The sequence below is a fragment of the Vigna radiata genome, chromosome 2 (assembly GCF_000741045.1).
Source record: "Vigna radiata var. radiata cultivar VC1973A chromosome 2, Vradiata_ver6, whole genome shotgun sequence".
In the NCBI taxonomy this organism is placed as follows: domain Eukaryota; kingdom Viridiplantae; phylum Streptophyta; class Magnoliopsida; order Fabales; family Fabaceae; genus Vigna; species Vigna radiata.
The window spans coordinates 5,020,567-5,031,959 of NC_028352.1; the positions used below are offsets into that span (position 1 = coordinate 5,020,567).

At 35.4% G+C, this 11,393-nt stretch overlaps 1 protein-coding gene across 1 annotated transcript; it reads left to right on the top strand.

Moving 5' to 3' along the window:
• Positions 1 to 2,221: 2,221 nt before the first annotated feature.
• LOC106778681 (12S seed storage globulin 1-like) lies at positions 2,222 to 6,692 on the top strand. Its single transcript, XM_014666667.2, has 4 exons — positions 2,222 to 2,258; positions 3,010 to 3,218; positions 5,292 to 6,016; positions 6,308 to 6,692. The coding sequence occupies exons 1-4, from the start codon at positions 2,222 to 2,224 to the stop codon at positions 6,459 to 6,461; spliced, it is 1,125 nt and encodes a 374-aa protein (XP_014522153.1). The 3' UTR covers positions 6,462 to 6,692.
• The last annotated feature ends 4,701 nt before the right edge of the window (positions 6,693 to 11,393 follow it).

The following is an 11,393-nucleotide window of genomic DNA, read 5'->3' on the forward strand; positions in this document are numbered from 1 at the left end:
TAATATTTTTGTTCTCAAATCAAATTAATTATTTTTATTTTCAGGTCTTATTATTTTAATTCACGTGAACGAGAAAGCCTTTTGAGTCTCTTGGGAAGAATGATATTGGGTTTTACCAAATATATTACTTGGACGATTTGGTACGCTTGCCAATCCGTCAACAAGTTTTTGGCGCCGTTGTTGGGGACTCGAGGTTTATTTTTCTAGTAGTGTGAATTGATTGAGTTTGACTTGATTTTATGTTTATTTTTTATTTTTGTTTTAATAAATGTTTTCTAGGGTCCTAATTTTTGCAGAATGTAGTTTGGACAAGAATTTGATTATGTAGGCACTCAATTCTACCACAATAGTCTCAATCACTAATGGGAACCTCATTCAAACGTATATAATGACCATGGGCAATATTCCTCTAGGCCAAAAGAAACGTTGGGGGAAGGTAAACAACGTTTACAACAAGAATTATTCTCAATGCGAAAATAAACGTTGGGGGAAGCCAAAGAACGTTTATTGCAGGAACAACACTCTCATGCGTTGAAGTCTCTGGGTATTATTAGGGTTAATACTGAAGTTAACCCTAAGGAAGAATGTCAAGCTCCTATCTTTGAGTATGACAAGGTTATTGATGGAGAGAAGATAGAGGAAGATGAGATAACAAAGGTCTTGAAGTCTATGGGCATTATTAGGGTTAATAATGAAGTTAACCCTAAAGAAGAATGTCAAGCCACTATCTTTACAAATGATAAGGTTGTTAAGGAGGAAAATATAGAAGAAGAAGAAGAGCTAGAGATGTACGAAGAGGAAATAAAAACAGAAAAAGTTGTTGCTGCGGAAAAGATAGAGGAGATATAAACAGAAAAGTTGAATAAGAGTGAGAAGGATGATGAGAAAGGAAAAGCAGTGGTTGAAAGAAAAGAAAAAAAGAAAAAAAATGTGAAAATAAAGAAAGAAAAGAAAAAGAAAAAGAGAAGGTTAAGGAAGGAGAAAATTAAGAAAAAGAGGAAGAGAGGAAAGAAAAAAAGGTCATGTGAAAAACCCCTTCCTCATAAAAAGAAAAATCATAGGAAGGAAAATTGTTTTAAGTACTTCATGGAGATCTTCAAGGAATTGGAGATAAAGGCTCCTATGATTGATGTATGGAAACATGTGCTTGGTTCGATCAACTTTTTGAAGAGATTTAGCGTAAAGAAGAAGAAGAAGATACCAAGCAAGAATAAATTTAACACCTACTGATGGGTGTTTATGGGGACTATCCCATTTTTTGTACATAATTTTGAATTTCTGTGTTTGTTATTTGTTTTCCGAATTCTGTCTATTACATTTTATGTGTGCATGTTCATTTGAGTGAGGAAAATCTTGAAATTGAAAAATTTAGGGCAAAGATCAGGAGTCACCAGGAGAAATCACAAAGAGGCAAGCAAGAAAAGTGTGAGAAAATTTCCACTCACCGTCGGGCGGTACCACTTTGCCGTCGGGCGGTGGCGGCGAGACCCAAACCCGAGCTTCTTATAAGCTGGGTGATTTTAGGTCTTCTTCACTTTGCTTTGCCCCTTTGAGTTTCGCCTGGCGGTCTCCTTGCACTCTTGCTCCAGATTTGCACTTTCAAGAGGGTTTTAAAGAGATTTCTATACACTTTCTCACCACCCACTCACAAAAAGTTTAGTTTCTTGCTCAAATTTGGGGTTTTTCTTGGTGAAAGTGTGCATTTAGAGTTCTCCATCATCAATTGAAGGTTTTGTTGCAAGCATTTCATATCTCCACTCAAGTAAGTTGTGTAATTTCATTTGTTAGTTCCAAATTTTGAAATTGATGATGAACATGCTTAGGAATTNNGTAACTTAGGGTTTTGAGATTCTTTGCATGGATTGTTGAATTAGGAACTGTTCTGGACCGATTAAGTTGTTTGAAATTGGTTTGCATGGTAGGAATTAGCATTTGAGTGGAGATTAGGGTTGATTTGGTGAAAAATTTTTGAAAACCCCTCGCACCGCCGGGCGGTAGGCCTCTGCCGCCTGGCGGTATTAAAACTGGTGCATACTGCTAGGCGGTAATCCTCTTTACCGCCGGGCGGTCTGTTGTGTTTTTGTGGAATGTTTTGCATTGCGAAAGGGGGAACCTGTGCACCCCCAGTTGTAAATTTTGTTGGGTTTGAAAGTATTTGTTGATGCATTAACTCCTAACAATAGATTTCTGTGGTTTTTGGGAAATTGTATTTATTGCAGAAATGGCATCAGCATCACGCAGGGGAAGAAATACTGGGGGTAAAAGGATTCAACTCTCGGAGGTTCCTCTCCAAACAACATGAGGAACACTATGCAACTGTGCAAGAAAGGAGGTTGTTGATGGAGAGGAAGGCTTCCTTCATTCCTGACTTGGCTCCTGAATTTGGAGAGGAGATTTTGAGGAGAGAATGGGAGAAGTTGACAACTTACCCTACACCTGCCAGTGTTGAGTTGGTGAAAGAATTCTACACCAACGATATGTCCAGAGGAGAAGTGGTTGCTGGAAGATATACGAGCTTTGTGAGGGGGCGGAGTATTAGTTATGACCCCGATATTATTAACAGCTTTTTGGGCATAGAGTGGCCAGGGGAGCAGTGCCAGTATGCAACACATGCTGGTTTGTTTGGTAACGTAGCTGAAATTGAGGAGGTTGTGTGTCTTCCTGGTAGGTATTTTCAGACTAACGCTAGCGGTGCACCGGTTAACATTAGGAGGTTGGATGTGATACCTTTAGCTCGATACTGGATGACGTTCACACATGCCAACATCCAACCATGCTCCCACATCTCGGATATCACGATGCACAGGGTCCGTCTTATCTTCTGCTTGATGAGATAGATTGAGGTAAATGTCGGCCAAATAATTGTCGACGAGATTCGGAGCTGTGCCATGACAGTTAGTAGCAGGATGCCATTGGGGCATCCATCTTTGATCACTTTTCTGTGTCAGCAGGCTGGGGTGAACATTGCAGTTCCCCCATATGAGAGACTTAGGAATGCCATTGATGCAGCTTATTTCCACCAGTTCTGTGCTGAGGCCGGAGCAACAGGAGCAGTAGATGCAGTAGGGGCAGCATCTAGGAGGCGTCGTAAGAGAGCTGCAGCTCAGCAGGTGCAGGTGCCTGATGAGGTACCAGTCCAGCACGCGGAGCCCTTCCCGATGAGGGACATGTACATCCCAATGATGGAAGCGAGGATGGAGGCCCTTCATAGAGGGCAGGTTGCGACTGGTGAGACGATTATTGGGCTATATGACCAGCCATCAGTGCACAGGTGGACTATGGATGAGTTTCATACAGCTGTGGCATGGCCTGAGCAGTAGGCGCAGAGTAGTGGATTTGGTTTTGGTGCAGCTAGAGCCCAGAACACTGAGGAAGAGAACTTTGAGGACGCGGATAATGAGAGTCAGGAGGACTCGATGACAGCATGGGCTGATTGCAGACATCTACTGAGGGATGTCCATAGACAGGATTTAGTTTTTCTTTCTTTTACTTTTATTTTTATTTTATTTGTATTTAAATTCTTAGAATAGGTTGAATTTTAATTTTAGTGTGTATCCTTGGCTTGAATACCTTTTCTGAAAATGTTTCACTGACTGATGTGCATGATGGAGCTATTTGATGATTATTTGATGTGGATGATAATTGAGTTGCAATGCATGTTGATATTCTGTGAAATAGATGTGTGATGAATTATGATTGTGGTTATGATGCTAAGAAGGATGCATGATTGAATTTTGTGTGAGGAAGCATGTGTGTGAGATTTTGAGCTCTAGAGTTTTTCTTGTTGTATGCATTGCTCACAGGAAAAGATGAATAATATTAACTTAATCTTGATAATTGATTAAATTGTATGTGAATGTCATATGATCAAGGCCATTTTTGAGAACCCTTCTTTAGCCAAATTTTCACCCAAAGTGCTTGAAATTTTATACCCTTTTTGAACCTTAGCCTTAAACAGAATGTGAACCCTTGTCTTGAAATTCTTTACCTTGAGTTGGGATGAGCTTAAATGTATGCGATGAAAAGGTTCAAGTTTGGGGTTGTATGGGGGAAAATTGAAAAGCAATTGTGAAGCATTGAGGTCAAATGTTGTGAAACGAAAAATTCATGAGAAAAAGAAAAGAAAAGAGGAAAAGCACGAAGAAGAACTCAAGGCAAAAGAAAAAGAAAAGGGAAAAAGTTGGGAATGAGTGAGATTGGAAAGGAAGAGAGTTGTGCTTAAATTGTTAAATATTTTGATAGCTCTCTTAACTCAAGGACTTTGTATTCCGGAAAAACCAATTTTTCATGTTAGCCCAACCTCATTACAAGCCTTGGAAAAGTCCTTTTGATGACATTTGCATGTAAAGATGTTGATTGTTTAAGATGAATGACAATTTTGTTTCATGTGACTTGTGAACAATAGAGAGTGGAGTTTCACCTTAAACACTTGAGTGATTGAGTGAAACACTTGCTTGGTATGAACTGTTAACTTTCATGAGTACATTCTTGCTTAGTGGATTGGTCATTCATAATGTGTAACATCTGTTGTGCAATATCTCGATTGAAAGCATGCATGCATCTTATTTCGGATTTCACTAAGGATATTGAATTGAGTACTTTTGGCATGTACTTTGGGATTGTTGAAACATTGGATGATAGAGGATAAAGCCAAGTTTTGTTTTGTGTGTTGTTTTGTTTTGTTTGCTTGAGGACAAGCAAAGTTCGAAGTTTGGGGTGTTAATGAAGGTTGAAAAATAGTTATTTTCATATGTCACTTTAGACCTAATTACGCCCTTTACTACTTAGAATGAGCTTAGAATCAAGCAAAACTCAATAAATGAGTCTGTAGAGAGTCAAAAGTTGTTTTTAGCGATATTATGCTTGTTTTGCATTGTATTGTAGCATTTCTGAGAAAATGAAGAATGGAGTTGAAGATAAAGGTCATAGACTCAAGAAAAGAGAAGCAAATTGAAGATTTGAAGAGTCGACGCACCGCCCGGCGTTGGCGCTCGGCGGTTTTGAGGGAAACCGCCGGGTGGTGACCCTTACCGCCGGGCGGATCTGAGGCTTATGGGAAACTGCCGGGCGGCAGACTTGTTCCGTCGGGCGGTAGTCCGTTGGGCTTGGGCCTGTTTTCTACTGCGCTCCTCACCTATAAATACCCTTATTGCGAGTTCATAGTCATTCTTTTGACAGGGGAGAACGGTCAGACCTAATTTTGCTCTCTAGAGAGGATCTCTTGGATGCTTAGGCTCCTTTTCATCTTTTCTAGGGTTTGCTTTTCCATTCTTTTTCCATTTTTCATATAGTTTCACCATGTCTATGGNGGAATTGTTCTCCCTGAATCACAAGAGAAGGTTGTTGCAATAAAAAAGGGTGATGCTTTGGCACTCCCTTTTGGTGTAGTGACATGGTGGTATAACAANGAGGATACCGAGTTGGTNGTTCTGTTCCTGGGTGAAACATCAAAAGCCCACAAGACTGGTGAATTCACTGATTTTTTTCTGACTGGTGCCAATGGAATCTTCACTGGATTTTCAACTGAGTTTGTGGGGAGGGCTTGGGACTTGGAAGAAAAGGATGTGAANGCCCTTGTTGGGAATCAATCAGGTAAGGGTATTGTGAAGGTTGAAGGAAATATCNAGCTTCCTGAGCCTCAAGAGGANCATAGGAAGGGCATGGCATTGAACTGTGAAGAGGCTCCATTGGATGTTGACATCAAGAATGGTGGAAGGGTTGTGGTGTTGAACACCAAGAACCTTCCCTTGGTTGGTGAGGTTGGTCTGGGAGCAGACCTTGTGAGGTTGGATGGAAACGCCATGTGTTCTCCAGGATTCTCTTGTGATTCTGCATATCAGGTTACATACATTGTGAGGGGAAGTGGCCGTGCTCAGGTTGTTGGTGTGGATGGTCGTAGGGTTTTGGAAACAACTGTGAAAGCTGGAAATTTGTTCATTGTCCCAAGGTTTTTTGTTGTGTCCAAGATTGCTGACTCTGATGGCCTCGAGTGGTTCTCTATCATCACTACCCCCAAGTGAGTTTTCTCTTTTTCAACAAACAATTTCCAATGTTTTTTATTCATTGTTTCATCCATTGATGTCTCTTTCCATGCTTCAGAAGTATACTGCTGATAACTGCTTTACTTACCAATCATGAGTACAATTTGGATTTGTTTACTGAATTCTTTATATATTATCTGCAAAATACATTGATTTTTTTTATGTTTTGAAGTGTTACTTATTTGTTCATGTCTCTTTGGTTGTGAATAGTTTTGAACCTATGATGGGTATTAACTGAAAAAATGGCTTGATTGTTGCTATGACAGTCCTGTATTTACTCACCTGGCTGGAAGTATTGGGGCATGGAAGGCTCTTTCACCATCAGTTCTGCAGGCAGCTTTCAATGTCGATGAAGAACTTGAGAAACACTTTCGTTCAAAGAGGAATGCAGATGCCATTTTCTTCCCTCCTCCAAATTGAAGTGGCACAAAATTAGCATTATGTTATAGTTATATGTATTTATATGGTTGAAACTGTTTGAATTAGTTTTAGCTTTTTAGTGGACTAGCAGATGCCATTTTACCTTTATTGAATAACGTTTTACCTTTCTTTTTTACCTTTGGTGTCGGGTGTGCTTAGTATAAGATACATGTTTGGTGAATATTATGAAGTGATACGAAATGATAAGATTGTTTAGATATTATTAATAAATATGCTAGTATTTGGGTATCATTGTGATTTAAAAAATATAAACTTTTTGTTATAGACTAAAACACATTTTAAATAACTATGAAATTTTAATTAATTTTAAATATTTATTATTATCATTATTATTGTTGTTGTTTCCTTAAAAAATATTTTGTAACCGAATAATTAAAAATAGGTATTTAATATTAAAACGAAAAATAAATAGTTTTTTCATAAAATATTAGGGATAATATTTTTAAATACATTACTTTAATCAAAGAAAAAATTTACAGATATCTTCTCTGATATTCTTTTAAATCACATTACTTTTTTTAGTTTTAAAATAGACATTTATCGTTGTTATGTTTATAATAAAATAATAATCACTTTACCTAAATTCTTAAATGCACATTAGTTGTGTGGTTTTTTAGTAATTAAAGGTACTTATTTTTTTTTTTAATTTAATATTTTATTTTCATAAAAAATCATTTGAGTTTTAATTAGTACATTATTTTAAATAAAATAATTGAAGGAAGTATTATTTTATTAAAAACGTAAATAAATAAATAATTAAATAAATACTATTCTAAAAAATAAGTGACAGTGAATATATATTTTAAAACTGGAGAATATGTTAAAATGATAAAATTATTTATTAAATACTTTTATATTGATAAAATAAGTGTATAAGATAGAAAATCAGAAATAACTTGTGAATATTAAAACAATTACCAAATACATGATATTTCTCTTTTCCAATAGATATTTCTCTCATAATTAATTCTCTTCCATCTTTAATAATTTAACTCAATAAAAATGGTTATAAATATTTATAATATATTAATCCGGACATTGACATTAAAATCATTCACATAACATTTTTTATTATCTTGCTCGTCATGAATATTACTAATGAATAAATATTTTGTTATTACAGTAATACAGATGAAGCAAATAATTTAATTATATTACTTATAGTTTACTCAATAAAAATATGTATTCCAATTATTTGCGTTGAGTTATATCTTTATTTATTTCTCATCTTTTTTCATCTATATTGAGAATGGATATATTTTTAAGAGAAATTACCAATATTATATTGAGTATGGATATTTTTTTAAGAGAAATTACCAATAAAAGAAAAATTCCAAATGTATGAGGTGTGTCTCATTTCAAATAGTGTTAACCAATTATGAAGATGTAAAGAAAAAACACTAATAATAACTAGCAGAACTATTAAAGTAGACAAATAAATGTGTAATTTATCTCGAAATTCAATTTCTTATTAAGTTTTTTTTTTCTTTTTAATTTGGTGAGAATTTCGGAACAGATTAAGAATCTGATTGTGTATTTAATATGTTTTTTCTCATTTATTTATCATGTAAATCCGAATGTCTTTCAATAAGTTTATGATAAGCTTATTTCTTGAATGACGTAGTATATTGTTAAAGGTTTCATACATATTATTAATCAATGTAGATTAAGTTGTGGTGATAAACCTTGATCTTAACTAATATTTATTTTAATATATATAAAATAAGATAAGGTATGAAATATTAACATTCATCATAAAAATAATTTAGCATTAAGTTCTATATACATACCTTCGGAGAATATCTATCAAGTGCTTAAATGTCATCATTGACTTTTTTTATGTTTTTCATCTCCAACTTCCATGCTTGTGGGTGTGTGGATGTTGTTGTCCTCCACATTAGACACTTGAGATTTTTATCAAGGAATTTCTTCCTAAAATTTGCATGCAAGTTTCTTACACAAAATCTTTTATCAATTCTTAGTAGAAGTTCTTATATAATTGATAGTATGCCATGTGGTTTCAATTCAATACAATGTAGTCAAACCATGTGTTGAGCTATTAAACTTAATTTACACAAGATAAAAATTATAGATATTACCTTCTTAGTCTAATATAAAAGTACATTATGTACACAATGCAACCCCATACATTCCACCCTTACTCTTTTTTTTATCATTTTTAACACATTTTAAACTTTTTCAATTTTCCAATCCATAACTTCAGTTGACTTCTAAAAATCCATTCCTTTCAATGAAGTAAGTTCCAACTTTCCATTTATATTTTATATTTTTGGTTGAGAATGTTTCAAACCTCCCATAACTTTCTTTATCAATATCTGCTTCATCACTCTTTTCAACATTAACTAACTCTTCTAATTTTCACTCATTATCTTATAATCCTCTGTCATTTCTCACACCTTCATCCCCATCAACATGATGATCAAACCTGGAAGTCCTAAATTTTAGCAAAGTCTTGTGCAACAATTTCCACTTCAACTTTCACATTACCCTCCAATTTTTCCTCTCCTAATTCATTATCTATAGAACAATAAAACATGATACCAATTAATCCTTCCATAAAGTTAACACTTTCATTAGTGCTACCATCATATCCAAACTCACTCAAACTTTCAACATGAAACTCAACCTTACCTTCTGACCCCTCCTGTAACTCAGCCTTAGCTTCACCTTTATAACATCCCAAAACATAGTATAAAGTAGAACTGTTACTCGAAGTAAAGTTAACTTACAATTATCCTAAAATAACCATAAAATTAAAACTTTATACAAACTCCTACACTTATACAAAACTATGTACAAGACCAAACGATCTTATACTAAAGAGGTGGATCTTCTCATTCCCGTGCTTGCTCTAAAGAGATATCTTCTCCCTTTACTCACACCCACATGATGATCATTGCAAAGGGTAAACCGAACGGATAAACATGATAAGACAGAAAAGAAGGGTAAGCTAGTGTAATTTAATTGATCAAAATAAGCATCCAATTCAAACAAATACATAACATGTAAAAGTCGAGCATTTAAAATCGTGTAATGACTGACCACCCAACAGGAAACGACCAAGCACATTAATACACGCAAAGACCGAACACTTGACTTGACCATCCGGATCGTATGAATATATAGTTTAAGGTCGTTCTTGCGCCCGGGGGTGTAGTAACTGGAACACCCTCTGATACCACCCGAGATTAGGCCGTTATAACTCACCTAAGAACCTATAGGTTAAGGTCTCCTACTATTCTCACGACATGACTTACTCATCTCTACTTGAGAATTGGTAGGGAATCTCAAGATGAACGCCATGAATTTCGCTGTCCATATTTATACTTTACCACCTTAATAAAATCACTGAGACATTCCTCTTTAGAATTTTCTTCCATACCAATTGGAACATAATACCTTATTGAAATATTTTGTACCATCTAAGTAATTAAAATTATTCAACACACAAATGTATCTCTCTCTCTCTCACACACACACACACACACACACACANTAATAATTCAAGAGGAGTAAATAAGAGAGTGTAGATAAGATGAATTTGTAAACCCCCAACAACTCCATTCATTCATTGTTTTCCTTTTGTCAATTGAATCAATCTCTATTGCATGTTAATATTTTTGTTCTTAAATCAAATTAATTATTTTTATTTTCAAGTCTTATTATTTTAATTCACGTGATCGAGAAAGCCTTTCGAGTCTCTTGGGAAGAACGATATTGGGTTTTACCAATTATATTACTTGAACGATTTGGTACGCTTGCCAATCCGTCAACAATAACAGACAATTAAACACAATTCCCTGGTCTATTTAAGTGCAATAAACTAAATATAGTTGAAGAAATAACGACTCATCAAAATAGACCACACTTTCTCTTTTGCACTCCTTGGCAAAACCAAGACGAAAACCAGGGAACTACTCAAACATCAGGGAGGTGACACAGACTCGACAGACAGAATTACAGTCCTCAAGAAATCTGGACAAGGAAAAATGGTAGACAGTATCCAACACATAATCAAAGACAGAAGATACTCATAAAGTCATCCAAGTAATTCAGTACATGGGAAATAGTCAATCAGTTCAAGAGAAGAATCAAAAGCAACAGAGCCTCACAGATACACACAATCAGTGTTCCTCTCAAGTGTCTAGGGTAAAGAATTTTAACTCAATGTACTCAAGAAAGCAAGCAACAAATAGTCTTGGCAAGCCTCTAATAACAACACTCATAACATATATGCATGTTCAAATCAAAAGGTATTTTATGGATGCAATGGGTCAAGGAAAAAGGAGGATAAATATGGATGAGAAGCTACAAACCAAAGGAAATAGAGGAGCAATGGGGAACAAGTGTATATCAATCAAGAATCATCAAAAAGAGTCAAGCCAAGGCATATGTGCAAGCAATAAAGAGACATATCACACGCGAGAAAGATCATCAAATGGCTCAAATCACACACAGGTAATACGGTCACAATCAATTCAACTCTCAAACATCATGATCATCTTCCAATCAAAGAAAAGCAAGGAATCCAACAAATCAGAGTATCAATGAAGTGAAGGAAAAACTGACAACGTAAACAAAGTCCAGAATTCACGAAAAACATGCAAAACTGTACACAAGACAAAACAAAAACTACCTAGAAAACAAAAAATTTAACGTAGAAAAACAAAAACTGACAAAGAAAATAGAATTCTCCCCCAATAGACCACACTTAAACTACACAATGTCCTTAGTGTGTCACAATCATCAGATCAGAATTCAGAACAGTCAACAGATCATGGACAAGTGCAATAAAAGTGGGAAAGGAAGGAGAAGGGAACAGAAAACTCCCCTAATCATGGTGGCAACTGCAAATTTTGGACTTTCAAGGAGATGTCTTCTGATGAAGGT